This window comes from Anomaloglossus baeobatrachus, chromosome 4 (genome assembly GCF_048569485.1).
Source record: "Anomaloglossus baeobatrachus isolate aAnoBae1 chromosome 4, aAnoBae1.hap1, whole genome shotgun sequence".
In the NCBI taxonomy this organism is placed as follows: Eukaryota; Metazoa; Chordata; class Amphibia; order Anura; family Aromobatidae; genus Anomaloglossus; species Anomaloglossus baeobatrachus.
The window spans coordinates 414295237-414314243 of record NC_134356.1 but is presented as its reverse complement, the minus strand read 5'-3'; the positions used below and the strand labels follow the sequence as shown (position 1 = coordinate 414314243).

At 45.4% G+C, this 19007-nt stretch overlaps 1 protein-coding gene across 1 annotated transcript in view; it reads right to left on the bottom strand.

Annotated features, from left to right (window-relative positions):
- Positions 1–19007, bottom strand: part of LOC142302455 (uncharacterized) — a 593189-nt gene that overhangs the window by 219173 nt on the left and 355009 nt on the right. The window contains exons 68-70 of the mRNA XM_075343517.1: positions 6007–6108; positions 5645–5698; positions 4216–4260 (exon numbers count right to left, since the gene is read on the bottom strand). Of these exons, the coding sequence (XP_075199632.1) occupies positions 4216–4260; positions 5645–5698; positions 6007–6108 (201 nt within the window). The remainder of the gene's footprint in view (positions 1–4215; positions 4261–5644; positions 5699–6006; positions 6109–19007) is intronic.

The window sequence follows — 19007 nt, the reverse complement described above, 5'->3', positions numbered from 1 at the left end:
GTCGCTGAGCGGACCGCAGGTATTCTAGGTTCTTGTGGTCCGTGTAGATGATCACGGGATACACTGCACCTTCCAGGAGGTAGCGCCATTCCTCCAGTGCCAGTTTGACTGCCAAGAGCTCTCGGTCCCCGATGGTATAGTTGCGTTCAGGCGCTGAGAAGCCCTTGGAGAAGAATCCGCAAGTCACCATCTTCCCGGAGGAGGACTTCTGCATGAGCACTGCTCCGGCTCCTGAGGAGGAGGCATCCACCTCCAAGGTGAACTGGCGGTTCAACTCCGGACGGTGAAGTACAGGCGAGGAAGCAAAAGCCCGCTTCAAAGAGCCAAACGCGGCGTCGGCCGCAGGCGACCAGTCCTTTGGATTTGCCTCTTTCTTAGTCAAAGCGGAAAGTGGAGCAGTCAGAGCAGAGAAGTGAGGGACGAATTGGCGGTAGTAGTTGGCGAATCCCAGGAAGCGTTGGATTGCCTTCAGTCCAGAAGGGGGAGGCCAGTTGAGAATGGCGGAGACCTTCTTGGGATCCATCTGCAGTCCAGTCTCAGAGATGATGTACCCCAGAAAGGGGAGAGAAGACTGCTCAAAGACACACTTCTCATACTTTGCGTACAGACGGTTCTCTCTTAGTCGTCGTAGAACCAGCTGTACGTGCTCTCTGTGGGTTGGGAGGTCCGGAGAGAAGACAAGGATGTCATCTAGATATACTACCACACAGGTGTAGAGGAGGTCTCGGAACACGTCGTTCACCAGTTCTTGGAAGACGGCAGGGGCGTTACACAGGCCGAAGGGCATCACGCAGTACTCATAATGTCCATCGCGCGTATTAAACGCGGTCTTCCATTCGTCACCAGAGCGGATGCGCACCAGATTGTAAGCACCCCGAAGATCCAGCTTGGTGAACAGACGAGCTCCTCTAAGCCGGTCAAACAATTCGGGGATGAGCGGCAGAGGGTACTTGTTCTTAACAGTGATCTGATTCAGACCCCGGTAGTCGATGCAGGGACGTAAATCGCCCTCTTTTTTCTTGACAAAGAAGAAACCTGCTCCAGCAGGAGAGGAGGATCTCCGAATGAATCCCCTAGCCAGGCTCTCTGAGATGTAAGTCGACATAGCCCTTGTTTCGGCTGGAGATAAAGGATATATCCGTCCTCGTGGTGGCGTTGTTCCAGGGAGCAGGTCGATGGCACAATCGTAGGGGCGATGTGGCGGCAGTACCTCGGATTCTTTTTTATCAAAGACATCAGCAAAGGACCAATAAGCCGAGGGCAGCCCCGGTAGGTTCTCAGGAACCGGAGGTCGTCGGATGGGTTGTGTGGATTTTAGGCATCTCTCATGACACGAAGCACCCCAGCGGGTGATTTCGCCAGTGCCCCAGCTGACTGATGGTTCGTGAGTCCGTAACCATGGAAGGCCCAGCAGGATCTGATGGGACATGTGCGGAAGGACGTAGAAGGCGATGTTCTCGGTGTGAAGAGCACCGATGCGCAGTTCAACCGGCCTGGTGGTCCAGGAGATGGTGTCAGAAAGGGGTCTCCCATCCACAGAGGCAATCACCAGGGGCTTGTTGAGTGGGATAACAGGCACCTGGTATTTGTCCACGGTGGCTTGCTGGATGAAATTGCCTGCTGCCCCGGAATCAAGATAGGCCTCAGCCGTGAACCGCGTCTCTCCCGTTGTCACTTGCACGGTCCATGTGACCGGATCAGAGAGAGTCCCAGCACCTAGGGTGGCCTCTCCTACCAACCCTAGGCTTTGGAGTTTCCCGGCCTTTCCGGACAGGAACGGAGGAGGTGTGTGCCCTCACCGCAGTAAAAGCAGAGACCCTGGGCAAGCCGCTCTGCTCTACGTTGTGCAGACTGACGCACTCGGTCAATCTGCATGGGCTCGTGGACGGGACTCCCAGCTGTTGATGACTGAGGTACGGAGGGCTTCTGAGGAGGAGATGAATGCCGTAACGGGCGTCTCTCACGAGATAGCTCTTTGGAGCGCTCCTGAAAACGTATGTCCACACGAGTTGCTAGGGCAATCAGGGCATCTAGGGTGGAGGGCACGTCCCGACCCGCCAACTCATCCTTGATGCGACTCGAGAGTCCCTCCCAGAAGGCGGCTGTTAGGGCCTCATTATTCCACCCGAGTTCTGAAGCCAAAGTGCGAAAACGGATGGCGTATTGGCCCACCGTCAGTGTTCCTTGACGTAGGCGGAGGAGTGATGAAGCAGAGGCAGAAGCGCGTCCCGGCTCGTCAAAGGTGCTGCGGAATGCCTGCAGGAACTGTTGAAGATCCTTGGTCATGGGGTCCTCCTTCTCCCACAAGGGGTTCATCCACGCCAGCGCCTCGCCCTCTAGGTGGGACATTATAAAGGCGACCTTGGCTTGGTCGGAGGCGAACAGATGTGGCAGCTGCGTGAAATGAAGGGAACATTGATTTATGAAGCCCCTGCAGGTCTTGGGATCTCCAGCATAACGAGGAGGTGACGCCAAACGGAGTCGGGAAGCATCTGACGAGGTTGCCACTGGTGCGGGGGCCATGGCTTGCCTGGCGGGGGACCTGGGTGCCGCAGGCGTCATTGATGCTTGTAATGTGTACAGGCGGGTGTCCACGGAGGTCATGAATTGCAGCATGCGGGTCTGGACTTCACGCTGGCGTTGGAGTTCCTCTTGCAGAGCCATTAGTGCTGCAGCGGGATCCATGGCCTGATCTTACTGTCACGGCCGGGCGGTCGGGCAGACCCAGGAGGTGGATCCACTGGACCGAACTCTCTGAGATGGTGGTAGGGAGTCCGGCAGCTGAAGCACTGATGGGCAGTAGAACAGTCCGTGCAAGAGAAGGCAGCGGAGGAGTCCCAGGGACCACGGAGTCACAGAAGGTGGTCTTGGTGACGTAGCTCAGGTTCGGAGGCCGAGGTGATATCAGGCGGGGTCCGGAACCTCTGGAGCAAGATGACGGGTCACCGCAGGGATCCGGGATGGTACGGACTGTCAGATGGCAGACGGACAGCGTGCGGGGATCAGGACACGGCAGACTGGATGGCGAGGCAGGTACGGCTCTACAAAGACAGATAGGTGAGTACAGGCACATAAACACCAAGAGACCTGACTCCTAGCTCAGGGAACACGAAGATCAGGCCCCGCCCCCTTGGACAATGACCCCCTATATACCCTGTACCTGTGCAACCTCATTTCCTGTTAATGGACGCTGGCCCTTTAAGAAAGGGTCAGTGACCGCGCGCGCGCCCTAATGCGCATGCGCGCCGCCCGGGTGCCAGAAGCCAGGGAAGGAGGCTGCGAGGAGGACGCAGGGGAGCCGGCCAGGTCCAGGGAAGCTGTCGGGCGCCGGGATCGGGGGCCCGGAGCCCTGGGACGGACGGAATCCGGTGACTGGGGAGCGGAGAGCGTGGCAGGTGAGCCGGGGAACGGGGGTGAGGACCCGGGGAGCGTGACAGATGTGTGCTACCGCAGGGACGAGGAACAACATCTATAAACATCCATTAACAATTTTTGGTTTTAGGACGACCTCTCCATGGTGAGCGATTTTCATCAATTTGGAGGACGTTTAAGGTTGCTGGTAAGTGTTACACGCTGCGATACCGTTAATGACGCCGGATGTACGTCACTAACGACGTGACCCCGACGATAAAACATTAATGATATCGTAGCGTGTAAAGCCCCCTTTACACTGTACTTTAAAACATATAGTTTTAGATGTCAATTTTTGAAATGCCCATAGCCATGTTAAAGAAAAAAAAATAGGTTACAAAGTAGCGTGTGCTACCCTTGAAAAGCGTTGTAGGTGTTACACATCTTCCACTGAGCCATGCAGTCTCAGCCCCTTCTGATTTGATTGACATCCCATAGACTAGGTTTTCTCCTTACTAGCCTGTCCTAGTCGCATTGAGCACATGCACACTAAAGCAAAATGTATTGATCTTGTGCATGCACAATATGCGGCAAGCGCTGGAGTGTAATGTATCACAGCCTGTGAGATGTCAATCAAGCCTGTGTCCACAAGATTCTTCACATTTAACATGTTTTTTTTTATTCTTTCTTTTATAAGATTTTAAAGAGTGACATCTTTAAACACCTATTACTATTCTCTATTACACTATGGTAGCAGATTAAAGATTATATATATATATATATATATATATATATATATATAGTGATAACTTCCCTTGTAATAAGCAGAGTAGGACCTGGACAAGTTACGATTTGAAATAGCACCTTCTGAGTTCTGTCTCCTTGAGGTCCTGAACGTCTCTTTCCTTCCTATTGCAGTAAATAATTTAACAAGTTAAGGCAAATACATACAACATTATGATGATTTACTTTTAGTTTAATATAGACATTATTAATATTAAAATATTATTATTAAGATCCTGGCAAATCATGATTGACAAATCCCTCCATTGTACAAGTTCTTTGATACAAAAAAGAGATTTAAAGAAGCACTCACCAAAATAAGGGAAAATCTATCTATGTAATGAACATAGAAGTCTGAAAATAAAGGGGTTAATCTTGCGCTGCTGTTGTAAAAAAATAGGATGCTGAAGATCCAATAAATCAATGAGTAGTTTTTTTTGTCAACGCATTTCGAAGTAAACAACTTCTTCTTCAGGACAAGCTACAGATGTGTAGTTTGTCCTGAAGAAGAAGTTGTTTTACTTTGAAACACGTTCACAATAAAACTACATATTTATTTATCTGATCTTCAGCCTCATATTTCTCTACAACAGCAGTGCAAGATTAACCTCTTCCTTTCCAGACTTCTATGTTCCTTACTGTGGGTTTGCAGCAGACGTTTTTCCAAGCGTGTTCTGTGGTTATGGGTTCACAACTCCCACCCACCACGTGAGCAATTGTCAACTTTCTCTATCCCATAATACCCAAATAAGACCCTATTTTAGATTATATGCTTATATCTATGTAATAAAATATAGATGTGTTAATAAACTCCCTGAATGCAGACTTCCCTGTTTTCCAGTACTGTTTCAGTTCTCTTCTATGTCATCGTGACGTTCCAACTCGTTAGTTGACACAGGTTTGTGAACTTGAAGTTGCTTTTTCAATGTAAGTCTATGGAGTCATGTTCTGAGTCTCCGTAGGCCTACACTGAGAGAGTAGCACCACCCTGTGAAGTGATCCCTGTGTGAGCCAGCAAAGAAGAACACTCAGGTGACCTAGAACAGGACCAGAGAGGCACTGGAAACTAGAGAAGATGGCTATCAGTATGGATATTAAAACTAGTTAAATATTATATAAATATTTTTTAATAAAATTTGGGATTGCTTATTTAAGCACAAGAGAGAGAGAGAGAAAACGTTTGACACAATTTCTTAGTAAATGTTTTCTTGAAAACAAAGAGAACAGCAAACAGAATTTCCAGCGACAGGGGCTCTGTATAAATAAAACTTCACAATTGTTATATTCAATTAAAAGTTCATCTAGTAGCTAATTGCACACTGACAAATAGATGAATAGAATCGACGCGTTTCAGCTTGTAGCATTATTCATGGTATTCATGACAAGATATATTTGCTTGTTAATACAGGTGTTTAACCCTTTACGTAGTTGTAAAATTGTCATCTTATTGTTTTACTTTTACTGTACAACTTATATTTCAAGGCAAAGAACACAGTTGAGTTGTACTAACCTTTTCTTTCTTGGAAGTTGTTATCGTCTCACCTTCTTCCTCTGAATGTTCACTCTACCAGAATATGAAACATTTACTATTGTCTATTTCACTGAGAATATTTACTCAAGTTGTAGTTGGAATAATACATACCTTTTTTCTTCTCCATCCCTTGGGACCTGGGTATGACTTTTAAAACACAAGAGGAAATGTTAAAAGAAAAAAATATTAATAAAATAACCCCCCACCCCAAAACAAAAAAAACCCCACCAAACAAACAAACACCTGTAATTAAAATTATAGTTATGAGGCAGATTTTTATAAGCCTTTAAAAAAATTATTCATTATCTCTGCAAATAAAATCAAAACATTATGTGTCTTACACTTATCTCTTGTTTTTCAGGTACCGTCCATCTGGTTCGACTTTTCCCGAGGGCTTCTTTTCCACTGGTTTTAGCATTCTGCTTTAAGATAATTGTTTTTAGCTATAAAATTGATCTAAACAAGTGTCTTATATTGGTAAATTATATTCTAACCATAAGTTACATAAACAACCTAACCATTGCTGTCAGTTTCATCATCTGTAGCAAAAATATATATCTTTTTTATTTTTTTTCGTGGTATTGTCAGTATTCCATTATCACTTTTTATGAGGGCAATATAATTGACATTTTTTCCCAGAGCTCCTATCTAGCTATTTTTTCTATGTGATTAAATAAATCCTAATGAATATCATTTGACTAAACCTAATATTATATTTTATAATAATATACTAAATATTTTTATACATAAGGGTAAAATGATAATATAATGTAATAATAATATGATGTGTATTTTTTTCATTATTATCTATAGAATCCTATTGTCAGATGCTGCTAAAACTATTTACCAAGAAAAAAGCAAATAATAGCAAAATACATGTATAGAGTAATGGAGGAGAATTGGCACTAAAGGAAAGGGACACTGCTGGTTCATTAGTATGAAAGCAAAACTATTAATAGACTTGCTGATGAAGGCATTTTAAATTATGCACCCAGTATAAATGTGTCACAGAACATCTCTAGAATGATTTCTAGGAAATTTTAAATAAAATTATTTTGTTTTTTTATTAAGTCAAGTATCATTGAATCATTGAGGTTCTCCAGAAATAAATAACATATGTCATGCCTTCATAGAAATGCATAGCATTATTTTATTACTAGAAGGTGGCCCGATTCTACGCATCGGGTATTCTAGAATTTACGTATTGTGTAGTTCATGTATGATTTTTGTTATATATATATATATATATATATATATAGATGTTGTTGTGTGTAGTTACCAAGTGTTTGTGTAGGGCGCTGTACATGTTCTGAGTGTCGCGGGGGGTGAGAGCGGTGTTGTATGTGTGTTGCGTGTGTTGCGTTGTTTGTGGAGCGCTGTGTGTCTGTAGCGTTGTGTGTGTTGTGCGGTTTGTGTGTGTGTGGTGTGTTTTGGGGGGAGGTATGTTTTGAGCAATGTGTGTGTTGTGCAGCATGTGCGTATATTTGTGTGTGCAGCGTTGTCTGTGTGTGTGGGTGTCTGTGTAGGGCGTTGTTTGTGATTCCTAGTGTGTGTGTGTTGTGCAGTGCGCGTGTGTGTGTGTGTGTTGGGGGGAGGTGTGCACCTCCCATCGTGCTCCATCCCCCATGCTGCGCACCCCCCATCGTGCTGCATCCCCCATGCTGCGCACTCCCAAACGTGCTCCATCCGCCATGCTGCGCACTCCCAAACGTGGTCCATCCGCCATGCTGCGCACTCCCAAACGTGCTCCATCCGGCATGCTGCGCACTCCCAAACGTGCTCCATCCGCCATGCTGCGCACTCCCAAACGTGCTCCATCCGCCATGCTGCGCACTCCCAAACGTGCTCCATCCGCCATGCTGCGCACTCCCAAACGTGCTCCATCCGCCATGCTGCGCACTCCCAAACGTGGTCCATCCGCCATGCTGCGCACTCCCAAACGTGGTCCATCCGCCATGCTGCGCACTCCCAAATGTGCTCCATCCGCCATACTGCGCACTCCCAAACGTGCTCCATCCGCCATACTGCGCACTCCCCATCGTGCACCATCCGGCATGCTGCGCACTCCCAAACGTGCTCCATCCGTCATGCTGCGCACTCCCAAACGTGCTCCATCCGTCATGCTGCACACTCCCAAACGTGCTCCATCCGCCATGCTGCGCACTCCCAAACGTGCTCCATCCGCCATGCTGCGCACCCCCCATCATGCTCCATCCGCTTGGGAGTGCGCAGCATGCCGGATGGTGCACGATGGGGAGTGCGCAGTATGGCGGATGGAGCACGTTTGGGAGTGCGCAGTATGGCGGATGGAGCACGTTTGGGAGTGCGCAGCATGGCGGATGGACCACGTTTGGGAGTGCGCAGCATGGCGGATGGACCACGTTTGGGAGTGCGCAGCATGGCGGATGGACCACGTTTGGGAGTGCGCAGCATGGCGGATGGAGCACGTTTGGGAGTGCGCAGCATGGCGGATGGAGCACGTTTGGGAGTGCGCAGCATGGCGGATGGAGCATGATGGGGGGTGCGCAGCATGGCGGATGGAGCACGTTTGGGAGTGCGCAGCATGGCGGATGGAGCACTTTTGGGAGTGTGCAGCATGGCGGATAGAGCACGATGGGGAGTGCGCAGCATGGCGGATGGAGCACGTTTGGGAGTGCGCAGCATGGGGGATGGAGCACGTTTGGGAGTGTGCAGCATGGCGGATAGAGCACGATGGGGAGTGCGCAGTATGGCGGATGGAGCACGTTTGGGAGTGCGCAGCATGGCGGATGGAGCACGTTTGGGAGTGTGCAGCATGGCGGATAGAGCACGATGGGGAGTGCGCAGCATGACGGATGGAGCACGTTTGGGAGTGCGCAGCATGGGGGATGCAGCACGATGGGGAGTGCGCAGTATGGCGGATGGAGCACGTTTGCTCAGCCTCTCTCCTTCCAGCCTCCCTCAGCATCAGCCTCCCCCTCCCAGCCTTCCCCAAGATCAGCCTCTCTGCTCCCAGCCTCCTCCAGCACGCCGTGCTCCTCTGCCGACACTCACCCACACCCGATCGCATCCACTCACCCACACAACCGATCGCATCCACTCACCCACACAACCGATCGCATCCACTCACACACACAACCGATCGCATCCACTCACACACACAACCGTTCGCATGCACTCACACACACAACCGATCGCATCCACTCACACACACAACCGATCGCATCCACTCACACACACCCGATCGCATACACTCACACACACAGACACTGACGATATTGCACATACGCGCTGATACTCACAACATCCGGGGATATCACATGCTTCTGGCCATGTGATCCTCCGTCAGGTCCTGGAAGCTCACAGCACAATATCGCCGCCGAGAAGCAAGCGATATCCCAGGATGTTGTGAGTATTTGGATGCGATGTGATGTGTGAGGTGTGTGTGAGTGTGATCTGATTTGTGTGTGTGTGTGTGTGTGTGTGCTGTTATGTTATGTATGTTCCGCAGCTGCAGGACCTTGATGTGTGGATGCGATGTGATGTGTGTGTGAGGTGTGTATGAGAGTGAGTGTGAGCCGGTGTACACTGGTAACTATGATACACATCGGGTAACTAAGGGACCTTAGTTACCCGATGTGTATAATGGTTACCAGCTTTCACGGCCTCCGTTAAGATCCCAGCATCGCAAGGTTATGTCTGGCGCTGCCGGGATCCTGACGGAGCCGGTGTAGAAGCAAGCGATATCCCAGCATGTTGTGATGTGTGGATGTGATGTGTGGATGTGATGTGTGGATGTGATGTGTGGATGTGATGTGTGGATGTGATGTGTGAGGTGTGTGTGAGAGTGAGTGTGATCTGATGTGTGTGTGTGTACTCACCTGGGAATCGGAGCCCCGTGTCAGTTAGGCCAGAGCGAGCGTGCATTGCGTGAGGGGGGCGGGGCCTGCAGAGAGCCGGGGCGAGAGGCCAATCCGTGTGGGGGGGCGGGGCCATGGCGAGCCCAGCGGCCAATCAGCTTTGTGTCACCGTAAGGACACAATTTCGGAGCATGACAGACAGACAGATAGACAGACAGATAGACAGACAGACAGACAGACAGAATAAGGCAATTATATATATAGATGCCATGTAATAAGGTTAAGTTTTAGTAATTGACATTGATACTGTCCAGTGATAACTTATCCAACATCGCCATCTGTTGACAATGTTTTCTTACTGCAGCTTGTTTATCTAGTGTTTCATTGGTTACTGTGCAATGAAAATTGTCCCACCAAGGCTTATGTAGTTGCCATCAGACTTTGCACTAGTCTAGCTCTGTCCCCTTCTTCTTCTTCAGCAGCCATATTAGTTACATGGACACAGACATTCTGCATGCTGATCATCTCTCCAGATCTCTGATCTTTTCGCTTGCCTCTACATAGCACAGTCGGTGAGTTATGATCCCCTGGCTAGGGCTCATCAAATTCTATAATGTAGTTGCTCTGTTCTGCAAGTATTATCCTGTCATTATAGATATTCTGTATTAGCAATTTAGTGCATTACACCACATGTCTTATATCAAATGGAATGCTATGTAACTCAGATATGTTGTATGTTGTACTTAGTATTTTCATTTATTTCTTGTAGTTTTACACTAATGTCATTAATAAAAGTTGTAAAGGACCCCCAGTGTCCGAGTCAATGCATCGATGGGAAAGAGTTTAGCTGTCTGTCAACTCACTCTTCTAAAGCACAGAGTGAGGGTGCCGGAACAACATATACTTCACAATCTGAAGCTTTTTAGATACATCACAAAATCTATTTACTTTATACTTCTATCATTGTAAATGCAGAATTTAGAGCATTCAACAACATGAGCCATTTTTTCTAGCAAGTCAATTATTATCAAGATATAAAAATTATAGACTATGGAGCCAGTTCATCAAGATTGGCTTTCCATAAACCAGTACCCTAACGAATTTGGTGCAATCTTCAGCTGCAATGCCATGAAGGGGAGTACATTTCGGTTAATAATTCAAAAATGTGTCTCCATGGCAGACCAGTAAATCTAAAACCTTGGACAAGAAAGCTTGGATTAGAAAAGAAGAAATTGTTACGTCACCACCGGAGTCAGCTCCATTGACTTCTACTCTGATCGCCAGGTGACGCCGTGTTCCTGCCGTGGATAGCGCTGGTGATGGGAGAGGAGTCGATGCCAGCGGCGCCAATGGCCGCAGGCTCCGTTCATCCACTTGTCTTGGTTTCCTGGGCATCTGCAGTGCCACTGGCTGACTGTAGGTGGCGGGTGTCTCCCAGCTGAAGTACCATAATTCAGCTACAGCCTATGGGAAGACACCACACCCTTTTTAATGCCCCTCCTGTCTGCTGACCTCTGCCAGAGATAGTTCTGAAAATTCTGGGTCCTGTTTTGTCCTGTTCTGTGATTTCGTGTGCCGATTACCGCTTGTTTCCTGACTACCCTCCTGCCTGCTGTTTTTGTACCTCAGTGCCCGATCCGGTTTTGACCTCTGCTTGTTCCTGATTACATCCTTGCCTGCCGATTCTGTCCCTGTTCCGCAATTTCTGGCTTGACCCTGCCTCACGACTACTCTCTCAGACTGCAGCCTTCCACAGGTAGTGATCTCCAGAGCCCTGTGTAATTCCAAATCCCTGTATAGGGGTTAAATGGTTTCAGGGGTCTGGGGGTCCTGCTTGGTGAGTGGCTTCCCTCTAACCTGTCCATTACAGCACGTCTGAGTCTGTGGATACCGGCAGGCATTACAGAAATGCTACATTACATTTAGGGATGGGCGAACCCCCCGATGTTCGGTGTTTGGGAGACTCGCCTGAACGTTTTGTAAAGTTCGCGTTCGGGTTCTGCTATAACGCGAACTTGCGTCTGAACACCAAACTTGGACTTTACAGTTATGTGATGGGGCAGGGAGGGGCTATAAAATAAAGAATATAGTTAATAATAAACATTGTCATTATACCTACAGCACCCGTGACGCGTCCTTCAGACTCTGTCTCCCGCCGCTTCTCCTTCCGATCATCGCTGTGCCCTCCCGGTAACCAGCACTGATGATAGGACCTTCCGTTACGTCATACTCATGTGACCAGTCACGTCGTATTACCTCGTTGGTTGCAGACCAGTCACAAGGCTATGACGTCATGCTAGGTCCTGTCCGTGCTGTCAGTGCATCTCAACGGTACGCGGTGCTCGCCCAAGCATCTCAGTACTTGGTATACTCGGTGAGCGCTGTGTACCGGTGAGATTCTCTGGCACATGGTCGGCTCCCTGTCCCTGAATGTCGGCACTCTTTACAGAGTCAACCCACATGCAGGGCCTGGCTGCCACAGCCGGTGAATAGTGGCGCTGGTAATCAGGAGATCGGAGATCCACATTGCTATAGTAACCCGCCTGTCAGGTTACTATTGTAATGGTGGCAGCGGTGATGTCACCGCTTACCAACCCGCAGCCTTTGCTCACTCATTCAATGATTAGACTGCACGGGGGAGGAGGAGGGTCTTCCTCCCCTATCCTGTCTGATATAGCAGAGCTGCATGGGTTGAAGGAGAAAGAAGTCAGAAAACCAGGATTGTGGAAGGGTGAGAGGGAGTAATAAACATGGAGTCTTTAAGTGTGTCTGTGTATTTATTTCTAATAAAAAAAAATTGTTTAAAAGAACTGAGAGTCCTCAGTGGTTGATACCTTTTAATGGCTAACTGAAAAGATGGAAATAATTGCAAGCTTTCGAGACTACTCAGGTCTCTTCATCAGGCATGGTATAACACAAAGTCTGAAGAGTCACATATTTATACACAACAGGACATAGAAAAGTGCAGTAAAAAAAAAAAAAAAAAAAAAAAACCAAGTTAATATAAATTTTTTATATAACTTGGTTGTTTTTTTTTTTTTTACTGCACTTTTCTATGTCCTGTTGTGTATAAATATGTGACTCTTCAGACTTTGTGTTATACCATGCCTGATGAAGAGACCTGAGTAGTCTCGAAAGCTTGCAATTATTTCCATCTTTTCAGTTAGCCATTAAAAGGTATCAACCACTGAGGACTCTCAGTTCTTTTAAACAATTTTTTTTATCTCTACTGGCTAACACGGTACAAAGATATATTTTTTCTCTGTGTGGTGTCTTTTTGTTAATCCTTTATTGGAGATTCTTAATGTCCGGGTCAAACTTGCCTGACATTAAGAATCTCTGGCTTAATACTAGCTAGTAAAACAAAGCTAGTATTAACTCCTCATTACCCAGCATGCCACCCGTCACCAGGGCCACTGGAAGAGTTGGATACAGCGCCAGAAGATGGCGCTTCTATGAAAGCGCCATTTTCTGGGGCGGCTGTGAACTGCAATTTGCAGCGGGAGGGCCAGAAAGCTTGGGACAACCTGCATTGCAGATTCCAATCCCCAGCTGCCTAGTTGTACCTGGTTGGACACAAAAATGGGGCGAAGCCCATGTTGTTTTTTTAATTATTTCATGAAATTCATGAAATAATTAAAAAAAGGGCTTCCCTATATTTTTGGTTCCCAGCTGGGTACAAATAGGCAGCTGGGGGTTGGGGACAGCCCGTACCTGCCTGCTGTACCTGGCTAGCATACAAAAATATGGCGAAGCCCACGCCATTTTTTTTTTTATTTTTTTGGCAAAAAAATAAATGCTCCCCTTGATTTTCCATTGCCAGTGAAGGTAACACCAAGCAGTTGGGGTTAGCAGCCAGTAGCTGCTTGGATTACCCTTAGCTAGCAATATAGAAAATGCAGCAGGAGCCCACGCATTTTTTGTAATTACTTATTTAAATAACTAAAAAAAAAATTGTCTTCCCTGTATTTTGATTAACTGACATCACAGTACTGTAAAAAAATAAATAAATCATGAAAAAAAAATGACGTAGCGCTCCGCGGTATTTTTGATTCTCAGCACAGATGAAGCAGACGCGCTGGGAGGCAGAGTCTGCAGGACGTCGCGGGACCTGTAAGTATGATCAAAACATTTTTTTAATAACGGGCTTTTTTTTAACAGCTCCTGGACCCAAACTGTAACACGAACTGTAACACGAACGTCCCAGAAAGCTCTTGTTCGGGGTCGTGTGCACGAACACCATGTGTTCGGTATGAACACCGAACTTTACAGTTCGGGTTCACCCATCCCTAATTACGTTCCCCAAAAAACAAGGGTAAATAGTTTTGCACTCAACTCCAAATGTCAAGGTGTCGGACTATTCACCCTTGTATTTTGGGAGAGCCTTGCAGTAAATTTATGTTGTCATTTATACCACTTTTCTAGATTAAATTGTAATGAATGTGTCTGTTATACTCAGCCATGCTCCCTCATTACAAAGCTCTAACCACTTCTCAAACAGACAGCAATGCTCATTTAGAAACACCAAAAGTTACTTTTTTTGTGTGATTCTGAATTACAAAAAAGTTTTTGTGACATTTTAAACTATTTTAAAAGATTTCTCCTTTCATAAATCAACCCCTATTTATTTAGATATTTTACTTGTGGATATAGCACAATTAATTCCACAGCACTTTACAGACAGAATGGTCATTGCAGTGTGGAAGGAAACCAGAGAACACCCACTCAAACACCTGGAGAACATACAAATTCCTTATAGATATAGTCCTTCGTGGGATTTAAATCAAGGACCCCAGTGCGGCAAAGTCACTATAATTTTTCAGGTCTGGAAATGGAAAGTAGCAGGCATTACGATAGTTGCATATAAGTCTGTAGTAATGATGCAAGTAATGCATCCGCTCAAAAGGTCTTGGACATGCTTTTGTATCTTATTAACCCCTAGTGATCAGGCCAAATGTTTGATATCTAAAATAAAATGTGCAAGCGCTTTTGTGTAAATCAGTAACAAATGGCTTAAAGAACAGTTGAGATAAATTGACCTTTTGTGGTTGTGCTGTTCAGGCACAATGCTACATAAATGCTCAATAGGCAGACAATCTGTGCGGCTGCTGCACTAGCCAATAGCTCCACACTTCCCTGTATCTCTGGATGGGATATGCATGAGCCCAGGGGTATCTGCACAATGACTCCCAAAAAGCTGCCGCACCAACCGCCAGCTCCAAATCTAATATTAAAGGGAAAAAGACATTCAAACCTACAAGGCCCTGTGTGAAAAAGTGATTGCCCCTAAACATAATAACTGGTTGGGCCACCCTTTGTAGCAAAAACTGCAAACAAGCATTAGCAATAACTGTCAATTAATTTTTACAACCCTCTTGAGGGAATTTTGGCCCACTCATCTTTGCAGAATTGTTGTAATTCAGCCACATTGGAGGGTCTCCAAGCATGAACCACCTTTTTAAGGTCATGTCACAGCATCTTGGAAGGACTAAGGTCAGGACTTTGACTAAGTTTTTTTTAAGCCATTTAGAGGTGGCCTTGCTGGTGTGTTTTGGGTCATTATCCTGCTGCATTACCCAATGTGCTTTAGATTGAGGTCACAAACAGATTCTCCTTAGAATTTTTTGGTAGACAGCAGAATTCATGGTTCCATTTACCACAGCAAGTCTTCCAGGTCCTGAAGCAGCAGAACAGCCAAAGACCATCATACTACCACGACCATATTTTACTGTTGGTATGATGTTCCTTTTCTGAAATAATGTGTTACTTCTACGCTAGATGTAAAGAGACATATACCTTCTAAAAAGTCCAACTTTTGTCTCATCATTCCATAGAGTGTTTTTTGTCTGCTAACTTTGCCATGCAGGCCATTTTTGCCCAGCCTTTTTCTTATGATGGAGTCATGAACACTGACCTTAACTGAAACAAGTTAGGACTGCTGTTCTTTGGCTGTGGTTGTCAGGACTTTTTTTACCTCTTTGATGAATCGTCGCTGCACTCTTGGGGTAATTGCGGTTGGCCAGCCACTCCTGTGAAAATTCACCACTGTTCCATATTTTCACCATTTTTGGATAATGGCTCTCACTGTGGTTGGGTGGAGTCCCAAAGCTTTAAAAATGGCTTTCTAACCTTTTCCAGACTGATCTCAATTACATTATTTCTCATTTGTTCCTGAAGTTCTTTGGATCTTTGGCATGATGTCTAGCTTTTGAGGGTCTTTTGATAAACTTCACTTTATCCGGTAGGTATTATTTAAGTGATTTCTCGGTTGAGAATAGGTGTGGCAGTAATCAGACCTAGGTGTGGCTAGGGAAATTGAACTCAGCTTCCCAATGATGTGATAAACCACAGGTAATTTTTGTTTTAAGGTAGGGGGGGCAATCAATAGGGCCCTGTAGATTTGGATTTTTTCCCCTTATGAATAATAAATAATAATAAAAAAAAACATTAATTTATAAACTGCATTTTGTGTTTACTTGTGTTATCCTTGTGCAATTTTTAAATTTGCCTCAAAGGAACCTTGCAGATTTGCATTTTTCCAGGACTCCAAAAATTATGGATTATTGAAATCATACAACCCCATATCTATAAATTGCATGTGTATTTAACGCTGATATTTAAACCCTCTGGAGTCAAGGTAGCCAATTTAAATATCCAAAAGGATTCCCTATTGATCAATTTCTGAAAGCAATCAGGATATTGTCAGGTAATTTTTCGAGGATGGTAAGATGTAGGCAATCAGGATTCTTCTGGTGCTCCCTCAAATAATGTTTAGATACACTATAGTTGACAATTCCCTCACAGATGTCGTTTATTCTTGTTGATACTATTGTGGATGGCTTGACTGGTACAGCCAACGAAGTGGAGATGACAGCTAAACTCCAATAAGTATACTGTTCTGCCTCCGCATTCAATCTGCCTAGAGTTATATTTGGCTCCCTCTTGTGACCAAACTTAGTAGCACCACCTCTGTAATAAATGTTTCTTTCTCCTCCTCCTTGCAATGCATTTTGGGAGAAGGCCTCATTTCCTGCAGGCTCATAAGCAAAGCCAGTCTTCATCTTACATCCCCTCGTGTAAGCATCGCTAGTAAGGACTTCCACGTTTATTGCAATCTTAAACTCAGGACTGTGTTTAGGTAGCTGTCTTTCTAAGTTAGGATTAAGCTGTTTGTAATCCGTATGATATTGTGCAGGCATCTGCATCTGGTATGCATAAATGTACCCTGTTATATTTTGCATGTACTGATGGTACACATATCTGTTGTTCCAGTTTCACCATCAATCAGTCAATCTGAATATATTTACCTACGTTTAATAAATGCACAGACTTCAAGCAACAGTCTAATTATTGAACTACGGTGAATAAGGTTTATCTGCCTGTCAAACTGCAAATGCTCAGGCTACATGTAGGGAGGACATAACAGTGAAACAGCGGCTATCCAGCTAGTGGGATTCAAGACAAAGGCTACTCAGAGACTCAGCACAGCTACCGCAATCTCTGCACAGCCAAGCAGCACCCTTAAAGGCAACATGTCCTACAAATCCTCATACAAAATGAAATTTGTAGCTTCTATCTCCTCAAAGATGTCTATCAGCAGCGCCATCGCCATTGCCCGCGCAAAAGCTGAAGCCGCCAAAATGAGAGCAACCTTCGCTGACAAAGAGGTTCAGCTGAAAGTAAAGAAAGCCGAACAAGAGGGAAGATCACATATCGAAAAAGCACGCTTAGATAGTGAGAAAGCACGCTTAGATAGTGAGAAAGCACACCTAGATATAAAGAAAGCTGAAGAAGAGCAAAGGGCACAAATTGAGAAAGCACGGCTAGACGCCACTCTAGAAAGACTAGCAGCAGAAAAGGAAGCTACAGCTGCTCTAGCCGAAGCAGAGTGCCTAGAAGACGCACAAAATCCCGAGCTGCAAAGACAAGACAGCATACTGAGCCTGAAGTTCATACCACAAGATGCATCATAACGCACATCTCAGTAGTCAACGAACTCCCTGACTCAAACTGTGATCCTGAACCAGTATCAACATGAGAGCACATCTCAGGTGAAACAAACAGGATTCAACATGAGGCACGACCCCAAGACAGATATAAACTTGAAAACATCACGCGAGGCAACTCTGCTGATAACAAACTTGCCACCCACCAGGTAGCAGAAGCAAATTACCATGCTGACATGTGGTACACCAGACCAAAGCAATATGACACCGGCTGGCGTCACCCATAGGCTACTAACAAGTATGAACGCACCCCACACGTTGTGCTTTCAGGGTTTTTTTTCGCCATTCTTCTTCCGAGAGACGTAACTTTTTTATTTTTGAGCCAATATGGTCATGTGAGGGCTCGTTTTTTGCAGAACAAACTGTACTTTTAAAAAAAATACATTAGTTTTACCATATAGTGTACTGGAAAAAAATTCTAAATGCGGACAAATTGCAAAAAAAAAGTGTGATTGCACTATTGTTTTTGAGATATTTTATTCACTGTGTTCACTATATGGTAAAACTGATGTCTTGCTCTTATGCCTCAGGTTGGTTTGGTGTGAGTTTGTAGACACCAAACATGAATAGGTTTACTTTATCTAAGCGGTTAAAAAAAATCAGAAGTTTGTCCAAAAAAAGTGGAGTACGTTTTGCGCTATTTTCCGCGACCCTTAGCGTTCTCATTTTAGGGGATTTATGGCTCAGTTATGGCTTATTTTTTGCATCTTGGGCTTATGTTTTTAACCGTACCATTTTTGCGCAGATGCTACTTTTTGATTGCCTATTATTGCATTTTGTGCACAATTTGTGGCGACCAAAAAACGTAATTTTGGCGTTTGGAATTTTTTTGTCTCTACGCCATTTACCAATCATATTAAGTGATTTTATATTTTGATAGATCAGGCACTTCTGAATGCAGCAATACCAAATGTGTGTATATTTTTTATTTTTTAACCCTTTAATTTTCAATGGAGCGAAGAGGGGGTGATTTGAACTTTTAGGTTTTTTTATTTTTTTAATTTTTCAAAACTTTTTTAAACTTTTTTTTATTTTACTAGTCCCCTAGTAAACTAGGCAATCTGATCGCTCATTCATTTCTTCCAATCAGAGCAGCACCGCTTAGATTGGGAGAAATTATCTCTTGTAACAGCCAGTACTCGGCTTTTTTTTACAGGACCTTAGTCATGGGAGCACAGAAATCATCACATGACCCTGTGCTACCATGACAACCACCGGGTCCACGTGATCACATCATGTGACTTCCGGTAAAGGCCTGTGAGTAAAGTTTTAGCACAATTGCTATTATAATGGCGCTGTCACATATTGACAGCACCATTTAAGGGGTTTAAAGGCACGGGCGGATAGCAAGTCCACTTGTGCTTAGCAGGCACACATGTCAGCTGTACAAATCAGCTGAGATGTGCAGCGGGGGAAATTAAAGCGAGCTTTACACGCTACGATATATCTAACGAGATGTCGGCGGGGTCACATCGTAAGTGACGCAGATCCGGCATC